General features: G+C 36.0%; 1 protein-coding gene across 1 annotated transcript; it reads right to left on the bottom strand.

Annotated features, from left to right (window-relative positions):
- Positions 1 to 1462: 1462 nt before the first annotated feature.
- On the bottom strand, positions 1463 to 22637 carry LOC125683456 (NFX1-type zinc finger-containing protein 1-like). The gene is made up of 4 exons (XM_056142728.1): positions 22558 to 22637; positions 8455 to 14402; positions 7281 to 8273; positions 1463 to 4291 (listed from the first exon to the last, which is right to left on the bottom strand). Exons 2-4 carry the CDS (start codon positions 14390 to 14392, stop codon positions 4227 to 4229), a joined length of 6996 nt encoding a protein of 2331 aa, XP_055998703.1. The 5' UTR covers positions 14393 to 14402; positions 22558 to 22637; the 3' UTR covers positions 1463 to 4226.
- Between the last annotated feature and the right edge of the window lie 1801 nt (positions 22638 to 24438).

Consider the following 24438-nt stretch of genomic DNA (forward strand, 5'->3'; position numbering starts at 1 on the left):
CGTAATGAAAATCTTGCCAAGCGTCATATTAGTATACCAAAATGTTACACTTACAATCTGCAAAGTCGACATCCTCAAAGGTAAAAAATGAAACTGAATCACGCTCAATTGTACAGTTGTAAACTCCGTAAAATCAGCATGTGGCTGGGATCAGCACCATCCCCGTATATAAAATCATAGGTATCATTTTTGTCCTTTCATACAATGTGTTGATTGTATATTGCCGACTTCCTGTATTCCAAAGTGAAACGTAGCGCTTAAAAATAATAAAATTCCGTGTACATGTATATGATTTAAATTATTTGTGGTTTAATTCTATAGGGTTTTTGAAAGTAATGTTCTCCAAACCACATATATAATTTTTGTCATTCGACAGAAAGTTTAATCTTCCTTCGAATGTTATAAAATGTGTTGATTGTATAATGCCGATTTCTGGTATTATAATCCTATACTCTAAAGTTAAACATGGCTCTTAGAAATACATTTGTAGGATCAGTTCATATAATGTATAAATAATATTGTAATAAAGAATAATTTGAAATTCAAACTTTTTTGTTCTTAGGTTGATATCATGTCTTTGCATATGATTTTGTCCAGTTGTGCTCATTTTATTGACAAATTCTACCCTCAATTAACAGAAAAATTAAGTTATAAATGAAAATAAGACTTCCAAATTTTCTTCACTTTCGTAAACTATTGACACCCCCCCCCCCCCCCCGAGAAACTGGATTCCATTTCAGCTCACCTGTCCGTAGACCCCTGAGAGCTGTCGCCATCACCTGTATAGTCGTCTTATCGCTGAATTTTCAATCTCCAAAATAGCTATATACCCAGTCACTATAATCATTTGGTTGAAATGCTCCTCTAGAGATTGAAGTGTTTTCAAGTACCTGCATCGCCATAGATTGTTTGCTTGAGAAATAAAAAGCAAGCTTAGTCCACCAAGACGCCATGCCTAATAAAAGTGTTCCTTTGGAGGTCTCCAAGATGTCTTTTGTTCAACGGATGGAATTTCGACACGGCTCCTCTATTATAGCGCTCACAACGAAGTGAGCATATAAACAGCTTGGTACTTCGCTTGATCGAGCGTGCGGACGTTTGGGCGAGGCTTCTCAAAGATCGCAATGAAACAGGTTTTACCTTTATTCAGCAGTTTTGGTTTTGATTTCAGTAACCAATCATGTTGAAAGAATGGCATAGCGTGGTCATCTAAACTCACATTTATTGAAACCACACGGCCAATCAGTGAAATTTACACGCTCGATCAAGCAAAGTGGCACGCTGTTATTTTAACAATAGTACTTCTCGGGGTCATCAAGAATTCCTGATATTATCGACCGACAAAACATTGTGCCACGTATTTTCATCACATAACTTACTATGCAGTCATTTGACCCAGGTGAGCAATTTATGCTCTTCAGAACCTTTAGTTAATCGGCTCGATATCGAAGACAAACAACGATTTTGCATTTTCAAGTATTTATTTGTAATAGCAGATATATTCATATTGGCTTAAATTATTGCGAAATCAGTAGTAGTATATCAAACACGATGAATAAAACAATTTTGTTTTGGGAGTAGTGGGTAAGTATCTCCTTTGTTCTACTTACGCAGACTTTTCAGTATTCATTGTATTTTGCCTGTAGATGCCTCATCTACAGACAAAATACAACAAATACTGTAAATTCATAAATATACGCGAAGAATATATTATCGCGAAATTTCGCGAGAAGCACGACAGGCAAAATAAAATTACTCGCTTTCATTTCTACATTGCCGAAATACATGTAAAAGGTCTTCATCAATAGAACACTCGCGAATTCACGCGATTTAACGTCCGCGAGGCATTTAGCGATATTAAGTACTCGCGTAATATAAGGAATCTACAGTATTCAAAGAAGAAGTAAGTAATCGTGAAGTACTTTCATTAATTTTTCAAAAACCCAACTAATATACATGTATATCCATTCAGTTTGTCTGACAGGAGATAACTTTAGAAATAGGACCTGACAAAAAAAACAAAGAAATCACTACCCACCACTTACAGATAGAAAGCACACATATATACGAGGATAGGGATTTAAAATACAGACACAACTGTAAGCCCTCTTCATTGATTTTCAAAATACGTATTAACCTACGTCATTGATGTAAAGGTGCAAGATAAACAAGTCTATTTCAATCTAATTAATTGTAGATTGCATGTAGCAACATTTTCGAGACGGTTTTCAATACTCTGCATAACAATATATAAGGTAAAGCATAAGATTTTATGAAGTTTTACGGATTTACAACTTCATTTTATTGAAATACTTTTTAAGAACTGAAATGGTAGAATTTTCTAGAAAAGCTTATATCCAGTACATGTATATACATATTTCTTAAATATTGTAAACCTGGATTTTTTGCAACTACATTGAATAAGTTTTGTTGCAGGGAAATAATTCAAAATAATTTAAATTTCTGTGTGTGTCATTAAGTTATTCTGCCCCCAAACACTTTACGTCTTTTCTAAGAATACATTTCCATGAAAGTGTTTACATATATTTTGTTTTTAAAACAAAATACATCAATATAAAGGCATACTTATGTAATACCTAACACAGATGTACAGGTTAGGTGAAACTAAAATGCCGTAAAGTTACAAATTTTTATCATTCAGTGTCTTCATGAAAAATTTGCTTCATATGTGTTAAATTAAAAATGTTCACAACACACTTGAAACATTCAAATGCTTACATTTGTAAACAACGCCCTGGACATGAAAAATACATAGAATGCGATCTAATATATATTGACATAAAAAAAAGAACAAAATATTAATAAAAACAATATACAGATAGATATCAAACATACTGTTCAATATACATGTACAGGTTGGTCCCAATATACATGTACAGCTAGGTCCCAAACACAAATCTAGCTTCACTGACATAACACCATATTCGTTGTTAATTCACAATAAGCTTAAAAAAAACCCTGGGTGATAGAAGCTTTACTTTGTCTCATTAGGTTGACATTCGGACACAATTGTTTTAAAACGCTGGTCACCAAACCTTTCCAAGCGCCAGGGTGCTTAGTGGGGTGTAGATATTATACTCAAATTGTGTTATGACATTGTCGGGACAGACAGGAAGTAGACAGAATGATTACTGATCAATCCCGCAGGCACTATTGTGGGGTTCCAAACAGCCCCCCCCCCCCCCCCCCCCCCATCGACGATGGGTTGTGGTGGTGATCAAATCCTAAATAGTCGATCGCTTTATTCGATGAATTACATTTTAATCACTGCTTGATTCCTTTTGTATTTTTACTACAATTTTCAAATGCTACATGTATATAGTCAACGTGTTATACGCTGCATAAGGGCCTCGCTCACGAGAACATACGCACTCTTTCAGGGTGTGTATTGGACATGGTGGTGTGTGTTTCAATTAAATCATTAAATCCTAATTTAATAAGCTAATAAATATCTTTGAAATGATGAATTATTACATGCCATTCAAATCATTAAAGGCATGCTTGTGGTTATTCAGAACTTTGAACGTTTTATGTACAAATGCACTTGTACTTCTAAGGAATTATAAATTAACGTATACAAGCTGAATAATCACACTTTTTGAGGAAACCTGGTACTGTGATAATGGTGGGGGGAAAATCGAACGCATTTATACATACAAAATATTAATATCTTCCATTCTAGGCTTCATTAAGTACATATGCCGACTAATAACACCAGCTTAAACGCAATTAAAATATATATATATACATAAAAAAGTACTGAGTTCCATCAACACCCGATACTTAGAAATGTTGGATCCACAACGTGGATACAAGAACAAATACAAGAATCATACAAAGCGCTAAAACACGGGACAACAATTAGATTGTGCTATTTTAGGGTTGACATGCCCATTCCTCAGGACAAACGAAAAGATTTACATAAAATGGTTAAAGAAATAACAAAACACTAGCACTAAATTACACTTGCTAATCAAAGCTTTTTGGGGAGCGAATTAGGACACCTCTTATTCGTCCAAGTGGTTGAACCCCCCCCCCCCCACACACACACACACACCACACACACACACTACACACACAGATATAGATTATATATATATATATATAGTCTACAACTACAAATCGGTCATGACCGTTTATGGTCACCGCATGAGGGTGAAACATGCAATAACTGTAATATTTGTCTCTCGTCGTGGTCCGGCTTCTTAGACAGGGGTATCAAAATTTAAACACCATCGACACTCGGTTTCATTTCTGAGCATTATGTGGCCTGTAATAGAAGCAATATATCTAGTGAAGTATATCAAACAAAACAAGAATCTGAACTATGACGTACTCTCTCTCTCTCTCTCTCTCTCTCTCTCTCTCTCTCTCTAGATAGATAGATAGATAGGTAGATAGATAGACCTATTATGGCCCCACACTGGCTCCAGTTGTCACGGTGTTAATAAACTAAAAAATTCACTACATGATTGATTGATTGTATATTGTTTAACGTTCCCCTCGATAATTTTTCACTCATATGGAGTCGTGAACACTGCCGGTGAAGGGCTGCAAAATTTAGGCCTATGCTCAGTGCTCACGGCCTTTATCATCATGACACACCTGCTGTGACACGGGGCCTCGTTTTTGCGGTCTCATCCGAAGGACCGCCCCATTTAGTCGCTCTTACGACAAGCAGGGTGGGGGTGGGGGTGGGGTGTTAATGAGGATATATTCTAACCCGGATCCCCACGGGTTTGACTACATGAAGATGGTTGCATATTTTAAAATTTGACAAATGGTATACCCTTGTGGTTCTACTGTGGTAAGAACTGCAAAGAAGTTCTCTACTCCTTTGCAGAAGACTATAGTGATCCTGCCCTGGTTATGGTTTGAAGTTGTATACTAAAGTATTCTTTATGCATGGGAGCTTTCTTGCAAGACTTGCTTTATCTGGTGCAGTGGTTCATGAGATAATTTAAACTCCCTATTTTCATATCTATCCATTGTCTTATTTCCTTTCGAATGAGAATATGAAGCTTAATTTGATAAAATAAAATCTTGAATTCGTATAGCCAAGGATTCTTTGTACCAAATAATAGGTTAAAAGTTTACAAACTTCGATCAATAAAAGGTTTAGGTGAGCAGGTGAGCTAAAATCATTCAAAGCATCTTATTCTAAATGAAGTACTGGAATTGAAATTAATTTTAATCCTTCAATATTTTTTACTATTCATGTATGCATGGCCTCTAAACAGCGCTCGCGGTAGTTCAGTTATAGAGTGTTCGTTTCGTAACCGGGAGGTCGTGAGATTGAGCCCTGAGGTCAGTCCATACAATCCATCAAGGTCTTTACGATCCGAAAACGCCATGCTTATCTAAACACCAAGAGTTAAGACCAAAACGTATGGCGACAGAAGGTTTGACAAAGCAACCGCCACACTCTGGAATAACCTTCCAAGTTATATCCGCAACGAAAATTCTTTCGAACTTTTCAAGAAAAATTTAAAAACTTACTTCTTCAGACTTGCTTATCACGATTTTATGTAAGCCAGTGACAGTGATAGTATTAATATTCTTTTTTATGAAACCTTTTTGTATGTATTTTCTGTAGTTTAATCACGATTTTGTGTAAGCCAGTGCTAGAATTCATATTCTTTTAATGAAACAAATATTTTTTATTTTTTTTTTACACTGTTTTAGATAATTATGTTCAATTTTTTATTGTTGTTTTAATGTAAAGTGCTTAGAGTAGATTTTTAAAAATTATATAACGCGCTATATAAATACTGTAAATAATAATAATAATAATGTCATGGCCGCGTGAAACCTAAAGCGTAAACATAGACAGTCATTGCTTCTTCGCACAGCGCTCGGCATTCAGAAGTGACAGTCACAAGTCTTTCGGATTTGACCTTGTAAAACGGAGGTCCCGTGGCGTTGGTACGTTAAAGAACCTACACTGCTGCAGCCAAGAGCGCTAAATATAGATCTAAATTTGCGGTATTTCACCTAATAGTTAAAAGTTTCAAAATGAGTCGATTAAATTGTTTATACATTATTCCTCAAGTAACTGCTATGTTATTCTACTGTTGCTATATCTACATCAACATTGTATATGATATTTCTATGACTTTGAAAAATATTTGCAACAAATATTTGATACATATTATGCATATAGTGATATTATGTCTTTTTATATAAATTATATATATGCCTTATATAAAATCATAAGAAAATACCATTCTCTCACCAGAGGGCGCGTTACGCAAGCTTCACATACACCTCTGACAACGCTTGGAATCACGTGAAAATATAATAACATGATATAAACAATAATTCTCGGTTTCCTTTCCGTTTAAAAGTTCTGGTAACAGGTGATGACATCAGGCTCTTTTCATAGCCCACTGGCAGTTTAATAAGTACACATTTACCATTTAGCTGTTTGTCTCTTATTTCACAAGTTTTATCGTATTTTTACAGCTTTTCTTACTTTTGATTCCATGTTTATATTCAAATCTTTTAACAGCACCAAAAACATTTCATAGCATGACTAAATATTTAGTCGAAAACATAAATATTGGATATTAGAAACTTTTACAAGATTTCTGTAAAAAGCCGTTGACAGAAGTGTAGTGCGAGGAGCGCACGGAACTCTGGGTAGAGAATAAATAAAATACATTCAATCCAATGGGCCCCTGGCACCATTCGTGAGAATTATGCGGGAGTATCCGAGGATATTTTATCCCAACTAAAAAATGTATACTTTCTAAATAAATGATGAAATTATACTGACGTAAAAGAAACAGATAAACAAACATTCTATGATGTACTGTCTCATTGCATTTACTATGGACATAAAATATGCCAGTTGTTTTATGAATTGTTAACATCTCATAATTTAAAAGTTTGGCAGTCAAGTTGTACAATAGTCATATTATAGCATTAAATCATCACTTTGGTGTGTGTGTGTGTGTGTGTGTGTGTGTGTGTGTGTGTGTGTGCCTTATATTATGCTTACAAACTTTCACTTCCATTTTTGCTGTACAATAGTTGTATTCATGAGGGTTAAGTTTTCATGAATTTAGACCATAAATTAGATATTTTTCGAAGTGCAGGAATTATATTTGCGAATTCAAATATGAATAATATATCAATTTGCAGCAACCATATCCAAGAAATTACATCCAAGTATAATTGTTCAATCTTGCTATTCCTGAAAATTTGCCCCCATGAATATAAATGATCCTACTGTAGTTATCTACTCTGGCACTAACCTTTTGGACATTTTGATAGAGATGAATTCCGATGGCGATCTGTTACTGAACTTTGATCCACCGTCTGATCTGTTTCTCGTTGTTCCTCTCGTTCGGTTCTGCTAACCGCCACTTGCGCTTGCCTTACTTCAGCAAGATCTAAGCTTATATCTATATCAAGAGGACTCTGTAAGGACTGCGGTAACTCAAATACGCTGTTTCTACTCAAAAGACTTTGTTCAGTAGTCTTCCTGGGCCGACTTGGTTGAAATTTCAGGAGTTCTTCTGATGTGTAAACAATTTTCTTCTCAGTTTGTTTTTCATCGCTACTTGACGAACGGCGAATAGGGCTTGTGTATGATGGCGTGTAAACATCATTCTCGAATTCCTGCTTTGATGAAGTCTTCTTCCATTCATAATTCGTATTCGGAACAATATCTAACATTGCTTTCTGCATGGTTTTGTATCTTGTTTCTCTTGATTCGGGTATCACAGAGGAATGTTCATCATCATGTTTTGCCTGATGCATGCTTTGCGTAGTCTTCGTAGAATTTCCAGACAACAAATGCGGATTCGAGGGAATTAATTCACCGATTTCTTGATTTGGGGAAATGTTTTCCCATGCATACTTTGGTTTTGGTCTTATGGTCGGATACTTATTTTCTGATACTATAGTAGGAGGTATCATGAATCCATTTCCTCTGGCTGTGTCTAGTAAAGAAGAAGTGTGTACTAAATCATTTGTTCCCATCAAGTATGGACCGGATATTGTAAAATTTTGCATTGTTGTTTGCAAATCCATGAATTGTTCAGAGCTTTCCTGACGTTTCTTTATCTCTCTTTTCATATCCTTATCATTACGTGGTGAAGGTCTTGGTTTCTCGTTTTGATCCTCTGGTAAAGGTACCCACACAATTCGTTTTGGAGGAACAATATTCTCGTAGGTCTTCATTCCAATGAAAAGGTCACAAGATGGACACTGTTCCTTTTCTTGATAGGTTTTGGATATGTGACCTATAGACGGGAGGAAAACAAATTATGATTACAAACATATATACTAATTATCATAATAATGATTCAATGTCTCGTTAATTAACATCGTTTTAAATGGTCAACGCCATATGACAATCGGAGATGAGGTTAAATACACATTTTCAGTATTTGCCATATACATATAGAGAGAGAGTTAAATTACCATTTTTGCATTTAAACCAGGTTCCATACTGCCACGATCTATGACGTTCCAGAGCTGCGTGGTACATCAAACTATCAAATAATGTATCATCTAGCCCTATGCCATTGAATCTTGCCAATGTACGGATTCTACGGCAATTTTTTTCAAGAAGTTGCGACCTCGTCGTTAACAATGAATCAATCACAGATCCATATATGTTTCTGATTTCATCTAATTTTGTGCTTGATTTAGCCTTCAGCTTCAGGAACTGGACTTGATAGGCCAATCGTATCAATTCCATACGTATGTCAAGAAGCTCTTGTTTCGAGAAACATGTTCGTTTCACAGTTCTATGTATATTTCCCTTGTTTTTTGTAGTACGGACACTTTCAAACAACCAATTACGGATCTTTTTCAACTGTTCTCCAATCACCTTTTCTTCTTTTGTGTTTTCAATGACTGACTGAATAATCTGCTGATAAATATTATATATCAATTCCAAAATCAAAATCTGCGAATGTGCCAAATTGACCCTTTCAATTGGCAACTTTTCTTTCTCTTCAAGTTGTTGAATGATTAAATCAACTGCATCTGGATCTTTACTTCTCAACAAGGATACTTTCTTTGAAATGTCGCTTGTTTCTGTTTTCACTACCGATATATCGTCATTTTTAATTTTCTGTTTAATGACCTCCATATCTTTCCGATATTCCTCAATTACTGATTTATATCTCACGCTCTTTTTTATCAGGGATGAACATGCAGGACATTGCCTAAATCCTATTGGGACTGAAGAACTTTTTATCCTTGTCGGATTAAACATGTAAAGGTCCATCGAATCAATGCTAAAGAAGTGTTTACAAGTTTCCAGTCCAACAATCCGAACATCGTTACTGATATTGTCGGAAGAGCCTTCAAAGCTTTTGTAATGGCATTTTTCGCAAATAATAGGACACTTTTCACTACAAACACCCATACATTCATGTTGGCAGGGAAGCTTCACTGAACACTTTTTTGAGCACGGCAATCCATCACACTTTTCATCACACCTATTTGTACATTTCTGGTGTTCGCAATTACGAGTACACATTTCCTGACAGTCCTCACATTGTTCATAACATTTTGCTTTGCATCGTCGATGTGTGCATGCAGTTTGACATTTCTGCTTACAAGGTGGACAACCTTCAATACAAGGCCTCAAACAAATATGCCCGCAAATAAGTTTTCTTCGACACTCAGACTGGCAGGGAATGTGTAATCGACCTTGCTGACAATCATCACAGGTTCCACTGCAATTATGACCACACTCAAGTACACTACGACAAGGACTTGTACATTTTAGATTTTCTGCGTCTTCAAAACATTTTGAAACAATGGCATGACCACAAGAAAGTTGTTTTACACATGGTTCTTCGCATTTTTCGTGCGTACTGTTCTTTGTACAGTTACCACATTTTCCTTTGCATCTATGAGTACAGGAAAGAAGTTGCTCACACTGAGATTTGCAGGTCCATGCATCTTCCTCTATAGAACATGGGACACTTTCAATGTGTCCACAAGACGGTATAGTCTTTAAAACCTTGACAGGACAGTTTCCACAGTCCTGGAAACATTTTCGAGGACAGCTGTGTCCTTTGCCACATTTCTTCAAGCACGGTCGTAAACACTTGTAGAATTCATGGTTTGGATCGGAAATGTGACAGATTTGTGCACATTTGTGGGAGCACTTGAGATCATAGTTACAAGGCAGAGTGCACCCTCCGTTTGGTACTTGATCAAAGTCTGTATCACAGCTGACACTAACACTATTTCTGGGGTGGTTCCCACAACGAAGAACTAGACCTCTCCCAATATTGCCATTCGCTTTCATAGTATCAGCTATGTACTTCCACAGTTCACTCTCAGAGCAGAGAAGATCAAAATTGCCGATTACAAACAACCCCTTTCGAGCTCTTGATAACGCAACACAGATCCTGTTATCAATTTTAAGAAATCCAGTGCTACCAGTGTTGTTGCTTCGCACAAGTGAGAGTATGATTATATCGTTTTCTTCTCCCTGAAAATTATCTACGGATGTGATGCGGACACCTTCAAACTCCTGTTTGGGCATTTCTTTCTTCATCGCAAGAATTTGTCCAGTGTATGCTGTTAGAATAGTTATTTGACTTCGGTCATAGTTCTGTTGGAGAAAATATCTACAAAGTCTTTTAACAAACTTAGCTTCGTGGATATTTGATTTGCTTTTTGTTTCCCCATGCACCAACTCTGATTCATTATGATTGATAAAATAGATATCGTTAATGACCCCTTTGATGTGCTCATACTTCTTTACATCTTCGTGGTCATCAAGATCTGGATAGAGATCTTTATATTTCATCAACGTCGATATCTCCGGTCTCATTCTGTGCTGTATTCCCAGTGTCACATAATTTAAATCATTGTTAACCATCCTTTCAAACAGTGATATGTCAAGATTGTATTTCGTTGCGAGATGATAAACTGTAGGAGTAGGACGCAGTTGTTTGTGATCCCCTATCAGAATTAAGTGTTGACAGTTTGAATTGATCGTTGTTACAATGTGAGACTCCAGGACTTCAGCGGCTTCTTCGACAATGATGATTTTCGGTTTGATAGATTGCAAAATATTTCTGTATTTTGCAGCTCCAGTTGTGGTCATGCCTAGAACATCAGCTCCCCTCATTATTTCAACATCTTCAGCATCCAGCACTTCTCTATATCCTTTGCAAAGGTCGTCATATTGTTTTTCTGCTTCCTTTATGGAATCCTTCAAGTGGGTAGTGTAACAATTTAGCCAGTAACGATAGAGTCTTTGTCGACCATGCGGATCCAGTTTCCAAATATCTTTCACCAGTTGAACTTCTCTTACTCTCATGATGTCGCTACTGTCGATGATTTTCTTTAGATTTCGACGCATTTTGGTGCGATTTATTTGAGAAACCCAGCCCTCAGATTTGTCCGATCTTTCGACAGAACCGTAGAGGATGGTAAGGGATGCACCGCTTAATGTTTGTGAAGGAGATTTCGCATTATCATTACTGTATCCCGAAAAGAATCTTAATTCATCATCTTCATCTTCTTCCTCCAACCTTCTTTCTTCATCTTCGTAATCAGCCTCTTCTTTTGCATTGATGTATTCCTCCCTCAGAACTTCTGCTATTCGACTGCAGCTCTCAGGAGAGCCGTCCAGACACAACCAATCCAATATATCACCTTGTTCTTGAATCATTTTTGGTATTTTCTTCAAGTAATTGGGGATGTGACTAATCAGCATTTTGCACTGCAACACAACGTTTTCGCTTCTTGTCCGAAGATTAGAAAGTTCATCTATCTTTTCTTGATAGGGAATATTTTGCCGTTTTTTTACTTTCTTTGATTGGCCAAATTCGTTTGCAGCAATCATCATCTCATTACTTACAAATTCCTGAAATTCCTTAAGAAGATACTTATACAGTGCTCCTCTTTCGTGCAAAGTTAGTTGCCACGGGTTCTTGACAAGCCTTGCCGCATCCTTTTCTATCCTTTCTATTTTCGACCCTTTAGTTAATTCCTCCTCCCATTCCAACATCAGAATATTTTTTTGCTGATTTTCGATGTTTTCATTGAAGTCAATTGAATCAAACATCATGTCTGTGTTAAAACCAAGCCATTCATCTATTCTATTTTTGGGTACAGACCTTTGCGTGGTGAACATGGCCATTTGTTCATCGAACGAAGTATCTTGCAGAGAATCAGCATGATGGTCGTCTATAAATGGGCGTAATTCGCTAAGTTGAAGAATACCTTGTTTTGCAGATTTCAATTTTTCGCTAACCTGTCCTATTTGTTCCCTACAATTCCTCATGTTTGTAAGACAATCGTACTTTTTTTCGTGGATTGTTCTTGATATGGATCTATCTTCGCGAGCTTCCTTCCGGTAGTTTTGCAATGAAAATTCATCCAATTCCGGAGTTTTGCATCTCCCTCCAATACGCACCAATTTGTCTGAATGCTTTGAAATTCCTACAAGGAATTGATCTAATGCATGATTTGTGTAACAAACAACTAAAATAGGATCCATTTTCATATTTTCTCTCCACTTTTCTTTGTTGTGCAGGAGAAGCTCAACAATTTTGAGTCCAACATAAGTCTTTCCGGTCCCAGGAGGTCCCTGAATGATTGCAATTTCTTTTGTGATAGCCATTTGTAAAGCCTGGTGCTGTGAATCGTCAAAGCCCATGTCTCTGGCCGATGGCCATCTGCTAGTACGAAGCACAGGGCAAAGATAGGGTTTCTTAGTGGTCTTACAAAGTGGACCAAAGTCATATGGTATTACTGTTCCTTTATTAATGTACTTTGGAGGCTTTGCATTTGGCTTGCAATGAACGATACATGACTGCAGTGGCATTTCGTCTCCAATTTCTTGAAGACCTTGAAGTATGTATCTGTAAGCTTCAAAGTACGCTGTTGTTTCCGCCATGATGTAAGTCTGTGTGGATGAGAGAGATGAGGGTTCTGTCCCCTCCGTAAACTGAACTTCAAGTATTCCGTTCTGTAAGTCCGTTATCTTTCTTTCTGTCACCGTGGCAAACAGCATCGATTGAAAGCCGTCGGATGACAAGCAGAGCAGAGACCCATACATCAGTCTTCTAGATGATTCCCAGCGTATGTGTTTCAGTTTTGTGTCATCAAATTTGATGACGTGTCTGACTCCATGGTTTGAACACAGAGGACGAAGTATTTCCACATTTTCATACATTCTTATGTCCGTCTGTCGCCTTTTCCCTACTTTGCTTGCAACTTCTAATTCTCTACGGTAGTCTAGGATACCCTCTCTAAGAGGGTGCAAGTAATCTTCTCTTAAAAGACGGAACTGTATGTCTAAGTATTGTTGTAAATCATCATATCCACCTTTAGATCTGTTGCATCGCAAGAAAGGTTTCTTGTTGAACTGCAGATCGTGAAGGGTTGGAAGAACAGATAATTCGCGAAAATCGTCTGGTGGTTCTTGTTCTATGGGTTGTTGACGTTTTTGGGGCTTTTCTTCTTCTTCTTTTTTCTTAATATATTCTTGTTTAATCGCATCTTTGGCTTCCTTTAACGTTTCAAGCTGTGCAAATATGTCAGGGCATGAAATCTCACAAACGATTTTGTAATCATTTGATAACAATCTTTCCAACGTATCAAGGATCGTTATCAGCAATGGTAAACTGCTTTGCATATTCTGAAACAAAATAAGGGTCAGCTGACATAGATTCCATAATAAAGCTCCCATTTTATCGTCATGATATTTAACTACACCATATTCAATATCGGCTACAAAACGTAGAAGATGGTTTGGTATAAACTGTTTCGTACTCAAGTGCCTTGTAAGCTCACTGCAGTTAAGCTCTTTCTTTGATTTGTACGCTTTCACTAGAATTTCCACAAGCATAAACATCCAATCTTTTTCTATTTCTCTCTCCAATAAATCCCCAAATCCGTTTCTGGTTGTCACCAACTGAAGAAGCACATCATCAGGGTTGTCTTCAAGATGCAGCTCTTGCAGTCGTTTATACCCCATCATTCTATTTCTGGGTCGACCGTCACTATCTTGACCACGGTTTGAATTCTGACCTCTAGAGTAACCGCGGCCTCCACCTTTCCCTCTAAAATCCCCGCTTGACGAGGTTCCTCTTTGGTTTGATTCTCCCCTACGTCCCCTCCCTCGAAAATTTGATCTTCCCCTTCCACCCCTTCTACGATTTGGCTCTCCCAATTTATCAATAAATTCTGATGAATCGTATATTGGCAAGTTGTGCCTAGTTTCCTGGTTTTCGCCATCATTGTCGTCATCGTATATATGAACCAGATTTGAATTTGCATGGATTTCTGAAGCCCTATGCGGAGTGTTGGATCGACTTCGTCTGGGCCTTCGCCCTCCTCCACCCCTCCTCCCGTATCCTCTTGCAGAGTCCTCCATTCTCTGAAAACTGCAAACAATTTCATATAATTATCTTCGTGCATAAGTATTAAGCAAACTCAATATTTTTTTAGTTTCATTTTCTGGTGCAAGTCCATTGACCCTTATTATCTTAATCCATCAATGAGACAAAATCACTGCTAAAGAAGTGTCATGTCCACTTCTGTGTTCATATCCCATCCAACTGGTCCTACTCAACATCAGCTGGTATCATTTTCCTTAATATTTTGTGGCCGCGGAAAAATTTTGTGAGAAAATACTGATATTATTTTCTAGTAATTGTCGATCTCAGATTTTAAAAAATAATAATTAAAGTAATATTAGCTCTAAATCTGAAAATGTTATTTTATTATAAAAATGTGCTGTTATAATAGTTATGTATGTAACTTTAACAATAGTCATTGATAAAATTAAAACTAAATTTTAAGATTTTATCAAAAAAAGACTTCAATTTTAATATATAGCATTCTATAGAAATCAATTTGTGTACGGGAAGACAATGTTAGTTTGCCTCTGGATATGTTTCTAACACAAATGTTAATAACAAAAGTCTGTAAACCTTATTTTTTTTTTTTTTTGTCTTTGAAATAGTCAATCACAATTTTGCAACCAAAATGACAGCTAGTATTGCTTTAACATCGATGAAACATTACGAATGGGAAGAAAAGTTTTTCAATGACAATTCGAATAGCAAAAATAATTACGATCGAAAGAAAGGATCATGCGGTATGATCGTTTTTTTTTTTTTCTAAAAGAAAATCTGTCAAATCTAGTTTACTACTGAAAAGGTGAAGATAACGAATAGTGATCGATCTCATAACTCCTATAATTAAGGAATACAAAATTAAAAGCTGTGCAAACACGGGCCCCTGGATATACCAGGTGCTTAGGCAGTGTTTTCCCTAAGAACCGGCCGCCGGCCAAATTGACCGTTTCAAACGATTTTCTGGCCGGTTCAAATATAAAAAAAATCAAAAAATAATATGTTGTCAATTTCAGTGATGTTGATTTACACGATCAATCTTTGCAAAGAAAGTATGCGGAAGCAATTGGTTGACTATAAATATCTTTCATATTTCTTCCTTGTTTATGTTTTTATCGAGAGCTTTTTGAAACGGCGATTTTGATTGGACGATATTTTAAACTCTCACCTTGCGCGTGAGAAGCACATGGCAGTGAAAAATAATGAAGTGTCGAACGAATACATTAGGGCTGTTCCAGAAATGATCAAATGGGGGGGGGGGGGGTCGGGCGGCAAATGAATTTTTTTTTGTGTGGGTGGTCATATTTTTTCATATTTTATTTGGCCCGTGGTTGGACTGTTAAAAAAATATATATTATGGGTAGTGGGTAGTTTCTATTGTTTTATTTTGTGCCACGTGGGTGTTGAGTTTTCAGAATATTTTTATTGTCGCTCTTGTCGTGCTGGTTACAAAACGTCGGAGGGAAAATTGAAAACGTGCTTTCGAAATGCTGCTTTCGAAATCTGAAATCGGAAGTAACAAAGAACTATTAGAGTTGTCGCTCTTTGCAGCGCATAACTTTCCATTACGACACTCTTCAAATTAGAGGCGCGTTTAGTAGGGTCCCTTTGGACGTGATGGCAGCGAACTCTGTTCTGTAGATTATTACAGTTTACAGTGCATCGATTTTGGGAATATTTTGAAACCAATAGGTATTCCGTTTTCTAATAAAAATAGGCAAACCTTAGTTGATTTATACGAGGGTACCGATGCGTTATATTTATCAGTCAGTGTGATGGTGATATAGAGGCCTCCGGGCGCGGGCTCCATTAGAAGACGAACGATTCGTGGATCGTTTGGACTCCCGATCTTTCCAACATTCCCGCCATAGATGCCTTTGATTGTTGATGTGACATCGTTTCTTCAGAACTACTGTGATACAATGTCGCACAGGCATTACCGCGTCATTGACTAGAATGTTTGTCCCGAAAACCTCGCGAGATTTGTACCGTTTTCATTTTTAAAAATATTTTTGTAGTGGGTCTGGTTAGTTTTTTTTTTTTTAGATGGGTCATTGTAAAATGAGTTTATCAATTTGATGGGTCATGGGGTAATTTTTTATTTTTTTTTATGGGTGCTTGGTATATACAAAAGGTGCCTCCCGACCCCCCCCCCCCCCCTCATGTATTTATTTCTGGAATAGCCCTTACATGATTTCTTCCAGTCAAAACATCGGAAAGGTGTGTATTTAACACCACTGTGACTAACTTGTCCGAGGTAAAAATGTTCAACCCTTTGGTATATATTTAAAAATGTAGGTTAAAAAGTGGCATATTGAACAAGGGTCATTTTGCCCCCTGAAATGCCTCAGAATGCAGGATTTTGCGTCTAATTTTCCAAAATTTCATGGGGGGAATCCCCATACCCCCCTCCCCCGGCCTGTTACAATTCTAAATGGGCCTGTTCAAATGAAATGAATGGAAAACACTGCTTAGGAGAAATAAGCATCCCCAGTCGACTGGTCACACCTGCCATGAGCCCTATATCTTGATCAGATAAACAGAGTAAATCGTAGTCAAAATCAGTGTGCCAAGAAAGGTTTTACAATCGGTATGAAACACGTCAGACAGCATTTGACCCAATGCATCCATTGTAAATTCGATTTTTTTTTTTTTTTAAATTCTTGTTATTTGGTTATCTAACCCACTGATCATTCATTTAACATGTATTGTACCTAGAATAATTTAAAGAAATAGGTAACGTGTACAGTAACGACAATTGTAACCATTAGACCTGAGTTTTGTGGACAGAAGTGTAGTATGAGGACAACAGTCTCATATACCCATAAACGTATAGTGGAGTCAAGTTTCACACACACACGTCGATATATATATACACATACATACATACATATATATATATATATATATATATGTGTGTGTGTGTGTGTGTGTGTGTGTGTGTGTGTGTGTGTGTGTGTGTGTGACAGACTCATGTTTTATATACATGTATTATGCAAACATACATGTATAGCAATGCATATTGCGTGTGCATCTATTAAAGTAATTGATACTGTATACATATATATATATATATCATTTATTTGCATTACATTTCTACAGATGAATTCTAGATTTATTCAACCAACCTGTAGTTTAGTGTATTGATTTTTAAATGGTCATTTGCTAAAAAGGTCCAGAGTTAGCCTCAGAGCTCCTAATTATACTCTGGTCATGGTCATTTTGTATCTTTTAATTCCATTGGTGTTTTAATTTGTATTATGCTTTTTGGTTGGTTTTTATGTTTCCCGGCAACAGTTCTTCCGAGTTCTTTTGTGTTTTTGGTTCACACCTTATCTAGCTTCTGAAAATGTTGGACGGATTATGAGTATTGGTGACTAGTTTTGAGTTTATCTTATTCAGACCTTACACTGTGACAGTAATTTCCATTTGCATGGTAAGTAATTCTTTGATACTAATATTTAATATATTATCTAAATTACCATTAAATGTTAAACCTGTCATTATGCACTTAATTCCTTAAATCACTTTTCGTGGAGTAAATGATTAGTGAGAGTGAGATTTTGAATATAAAGTTGCATGTAAATAGTTAATTCATGATGTCTTACTGTCTCATCTTTTAAAGTAAACTTTTTGTTTTAAGCCTAGTAGATATCTACAAAGTAGTTAATTATTGATTTGTAGATATCAGCCTGTCAGTGTGTATAATGTGAGTTTCATGACTCATTCCCATTGAGTGGTATGCATGTTGTGATTTTATATATTGCATCAATCAATTATGTTCATATTCTTACAATGATAATTATTGTAAATATTTTATGATGAATGTATATTGATTAAAGAAGTGGGATACATTCGAATTTGTAAATTTCATGTAATTGAATTATCTCCCTTTGATGATAATATCTATATTCATATTATACGCCAAATATTTAATATTTGTTACAGAGCTTTCTTATTCTTTTTCTTATTGATCCATAATAAAGAGACCATCTTGTTGAAACGAACCTGAACAGCGTTGGTGTGATTGAACCAGTGTTCGAAATTAACCATAGTAATTGGGATAGACCAAATTGTCTAAGCTGATTTTCTAGATTTGACGCAAGAGAGTTATATCCCAAAAGTTTACTTTAAAATATGAAACAATGAGACATCATCAATTAACTATTTACACACAACTTTATATTCAAAGTCTCACTCTCACTAATCAAGTGATTTAAGGGATTAAGTGTATAATGACAGGTTCAAAGGACATGTCCCACGTTCGTGAATTATTTAGAAACTGAAGCAACTTTTATCACAATACATATAAAAAATGATCTCCCAGTTTTTAAAGCAAAATTCCAGGTTTAATTTAACATTTCAATCGACTCAAATCGACTTCCTAATTTCGAAATCTCTGCCAATGAGGAGAGCGGGTCACGTGATGCCGTGACGTCATATGCGACAATCGCATCTCTCGCCGATCAGCTTATTGTGAAGAAGCCTGTTATTATGTAACTTCATTTGATACCAATGTGGTACGGTAGATATTTTTTTTTTATTTTTTTTTTACATCAATGACGAATTTGTTTTATTAGATATTATTCCTTTACATTAAAAATGTTCAACAAGAAAACGACGAATGGGATTTAATGATATATACATGTACTATAGCCTATCGTGCACACTGACATGCATGTACACGTATCTACATTACGTTAACATTTTGTTTATTTGCATTATTTATAATTTACAGTCATTCAATTGATTACTCATTTTCTTCTATTTTACTTATACATGTAATCTACGCGTCTATCGAACGAAGTAAACATGAAGAAATCAAAATAAGCAACACATGCTAAAATTAATACGTGAATTAGGTAGAGCTTTTTACATGTCTTATCAAATATACGATATATATTTTTAAATCATGAACATAATCAAAGGTGCAATAGACACAACGACACCCCCCCCCCCCCCTTTGAATTATTTGCATAACGATGTCGCTCAATCAAGGTACATGACTGTACTTTTCCTGTCTGAGGATGTGTTGAATAATGAATACCTGTTTAAATATTACATATTACAACACAGACGGTTCAATGAGAGTATACTTTATATATAGAAAACACTAAACAGGAACCGGTAATTTTGTCTATAATATTAGTACTACTGGTTACAAACAAAATTACCGGTTCCTTTGTTTTTATTATTTGTGGTATAGTATAGACCATTACAACTATTACTACAGATAAAATTACCGATTGAAAACTGGGCATTTTCACAAAATCGCCTCTTATTTAGAATCATCAACACGCGGTTTGAACTTGACACGAGCCATTTGAAAACAAACAAAAAAGCATATTGTAACAATGAGAAATATTTTTATTTATGACTAAAAATTCCAACACATCTAAATAGTATCAATAGAAAACCACAATTATAACATCATCAACAAGTGTTTCAGCGGTTCTTGGGTCCTCAACAGTCAACCAGATTGCCATCGGCAAACCTTGTCTCTCTTGCGGCAATGAGACTGAATGCAGATGAGTCAATCCATATTGAAATAAGCGAAGGAAGAGGTAAGAGGTGCTGTTCTGTAACCTATGCCTCTGCCGGCTTCCGCAATAGCTGCTGGACATGATAGAAACGGAAGATGGCATTCCACTAAGTTAATGCAAAGAATCTCCACATAGTCTGCAAATATATATTGACAATTCTTTTTTAAAAAACATAAGTTTTTAATATGAACATGAAGTATTTTAATGCTACTTTAAAGTAGCATTAAAAGACTTCATTTTCATATTATTGAATATTATCCAGATTCATTAATTAAAATCAACAGAAGTACAATATATATTTGAACAACCAATATGATTAGGTAATGTAATGATGTAGTTTGACTTGCAAATGTCGGTATCATTATGCGGCACCATAGTCTGTATACAAAAGATAGGGGGATACTTGTTGAAATTTGTCACAAATGCAACAGATATAACCCTTTTCAGTTTTCCTTTTATGATCATCACTTCTAATTCAAAACTTTACAGACATGTTACAAGTTATCATCTTATAATGCAATGTTGTAAAATATAAAACTTCATTTTCGGGGGGGGGGGGGGGGGGAGGGGGGGGGGGGCAGCAGCAAAAGGAGATGACGACTTATTTAATTTACAACTAAAAAGAATTGACAAGCAAATATTAATTTAATCAAATTAATGTTGTTTTGTCTAACCTTCGAATATCTACTCTATGTGTGTGTGTGGGGGGGGGGGGGGGGGGGGGGGGGGGGGGGGCATCCTTATTTCCTTAATTTGTTTTCGATGCTGGGGTGGGGGAGGTTTAGCAATCGTCCTTAGGAACACGTCTTCACTTCTCGTATTCAAACTTACAATCTTTTAAACCTTTTCACTACCACTATTATAAGGGGGAAAAAAAGGGGGGGGGGGGTTCATTCCAATAAATACTGATTGAAAAAGCGGGGATAGCCCTACCTCCTGGTTCCACGTGCCTGACTTGCGAGGGGTTATCCCCGACAGCTATAAACTACGCCTTAACGGTACAGCTGTAGGTTTACAGTTTATAAAATACGATTAGGGATGATGGGGGATGCCCCTATACTATTTGAAACACAAACATTCCATTCATCTGTTGTTGATGACGTATAGTATTGGTGTTTTTTGTTTTTTTTTATTTCTGGAATTAAGTATTCTCGCTATAAACAGACACAATGCATCGTATTATTAAGAAACACTCACATCAGCCCATTGTAGTTTCAAGAAGGCCCCTCGGGGTTGGGGCATTTTGAACTCCCGTTACTCCAGGACTTTGAACAAACGAAGAGGTACATCTAGGCCTGGTATGCATCACTTTTAAGCCGAATCTTTGCTCCCACAAAGCCAGTCGCCTTCTAATTCTCAGGATCTCGGTCTAGCTGACGTTTTGAAAAGTGTTCCGAACACAAGCGACTGATTTCTGTAGCATCAAACTTAGGCTACATGCATGATCCATGCCATCCTCCGAGCTGCATCCTTTTGAGGAACTAACATGATTAAATTCCTGAACTTTGGTGCAACCGTATGCCGCACAATACACCATAGTCCGTTACTTATGAGTAAATATACAAATAATGCTGTTAAAGCGGTTTTATAGATAAAATAATAGGATTATCACCTAAATCGGCACCGGCTTACTACGTGCTTGTCGCATATGACGTCACAGTAATATGGCGCGTAAATCTCCGATCGAAATATGCATATTGTTGTGTTAGAATTTCAACTCGCAATATCTCTGTAAATATGCTCACAACAATTTTTATTGTATTTAGTATCCTTTTCAACTATAGTATAAAGAATATTTTTCATAAAATTATGCAAGTTCTAAAATTACGGGACAAGTCCTTTAATATTGAATGGTAATTTATTAGATAACATATCAAATATCAGTATCAAAGAATTACTTACCATGCAAATGGAAATTACTGTCACAGTCTAAGGTCTGAATAAGATAAACTCAAAAACTAGTCACCAAAACTCAAATCCGTCCAACACTTTCAGAAGCTAGATAAGGTATGAACCAAAAAACACAAAAGAACTCAAAGAACTGTTGCCGGGAAACACAAGAACAAACCAAAAACCAATATACAAACTAAAACACCAATGGAATTAAAAGATACAAAATGACCATGACCAGAGTATAATTAGAGTCCTGAGGCTAACTCTGGACCTTTCTAGCAAATGACCATTTAAAAATCAATACACTAAACTTCAGGTTGGTTGAATAAATCTAGAATTCATCTGTAGAAATGTAATGCAAATAAATTAATATATATATATGTGTGTGTGTGTGTGTGTGTGTGTGTACAGTATCAATTGCTTTAATAGATGCACACACAATATGCATTGCTATGTATATGCATAATATAATATAAAACACGGGTCTGTCACACACACACACACACACACACATATATATATATATACAAATATTGAAAATCAAAATTATATATATATATATATATATATATATATATATATATATATATATAGATGTCCTTATAACTACACCAGACAATGACTATGATGCGAATTGTTCGGGGGAAGGGGAATTAAGGCCTACTTAATTTAGTACATTTGTTTAACTAGGTTTCGTGAGGAGAGAGAGAAAGAAAGAGAGAGGGAAAGAGAGAGAGAATACCTACTACTGTTCATGAGAGGTACATCCGCTTTGTGAGACGTTTTCAGAAAATGTTTACAATATATCTACGGCGCGCACATTGCGTAATTAGCATTTATAGAATAGAGACGATGTTCATTTGCATTAGGTCTTCTTCCATGGATCTCTGCAGACTTTGACAATAAGCAGTCGTATATATAGTCCTATAATTTCCATGGTATTTCAGTAAGATTAGTGGAACAAACATTAAAATCAAATATATGTCTAATGTTAACTTTTCAAGAGGTATTAAGGCTCATTTTGATGGAAAAAAATTCTCACCCCAAATCATCTTATTTCTTATGTTAGAATATAATTAAAAATGAGATATGAATGATATTTTTCAACTTTGAAGAGAATGCATGTTTGTCAAAAGTTACACTAGGAGCCAACTTTTATAGCAGATTGAATTTTTGTCCAGGAAGCTAAAATTCACAGGACATAATTTGAAGATTATAACCATTTTTAATTTGGAAATAAATGCATGAAATTGTTTGGGTTTTTAAAAAAAAAATTTTATACAGATAATGACTTGTATGAGTCATTTCCACTCATTTTAATTCATATAACAAATTTGAACAAAATGACCTTTACTATCCCTTTCACGTGAGAGACACCTACCTAAAAAATAATACATGTAATGATATCTCAAAACATATAATATAATGATAAGATGAATAGATAAGATATGAATTCAGAAATATCCTGAAGGACACATATAATTTAAATATATATATATTACAACAATTGGATAAAGATTAAAGTCGTAAGTCTATAATGCATAGAATGGACCGCCATACTATTGAGGATTGATTTTCTTGTTTCGGTTTATTTTCCACGAACCTCGTACCTTGAATGGCGTGAAGTTAGATTTATCTCCCTCCAACATTGAACCAATCTGATTAAAATAAGATCTTTGATCCGCTCCGTTATTGTTATGTCGCTATACGGAGCGGATCAAAGATCTTATTTTAATCAGATTGACATTGAACCTGACTAGATATATTAATGCATGTCATTGCGCTTTTTATGTACTTATTATGAAAGGTAACTTCATGCCATTGCGCTTTTATATGCTTTTAAAGTAAACATATTCCTTCATTTATAGGAATTCAATAATTGGTCTACATCCGTCGTGCGTGACCAATGAATATGCTTTTAAAGTAAACATATTCCTTCATTTATAGGAATTCAATTATTGGTCTACATCCGTCGTGCTAATCCGAGATTCCTCTGACTCTTACCCCCGCTTTTATATTTGACATGTGCACATGTCAAATATAAAAGCGGGGGTAAGAGTCAGAGGAATCTCGGATTACCGTCGTGCGTGACCAATGAAATTTTTAACTTCTTATTGATAACATAAACATGTAACTTGAAGCAGCCTCGGGATGGGGGGGGGGGGGGCATAAACTGTAAATTATATCAGGACTTCTGCACCCCTGGGGCCTTAGGGGCGGGGCAATTACTGCCAAAAAATTGACCAATATTCTCTACAACCGCACGAGTGTAAGAAAAACTAAATGCATAGTAATCTAGAGCAGGAATACCTCTACCAAAATTGTAAATTTCATGATCCCTGGCGTAGAGGTTCTGACTCCAGGGCGGGGCCAAACTTGGTTCATATGGCCTAGTGTGCGTAAAACATTTCAAATAATATCTTCTTATCTTTCTGCGAGCTCTAATGCTAACTCGGTATCAAGTTACGATCTTGCGTATTGCGACTTCATTACGTTTAATGCGAATTAAATTCTTCGTGTGAATGAGGCAAAAGTATCTATAAAATAATTTTCAATAATAAAGTCTATCCTTTAATTTAGAGATACATACGAATTTAATGCTCATTAGTTTACTTCGCATTAAATAT

This window comes from Ostrea edulis, chromosome 6 (assembly GCF_947568905.1).
Source record: "Ostrea edulis chromosome 6, xbOstEdul1.1, whole genome shotgun sequence".
In the NCBI taxonomy this organism is placed as follows: Eukaryota; Metazoa; Mollusca; class Bivalvia; order Ostreida; family Ostreidae; genus Ostrea; species Ostrea edulis.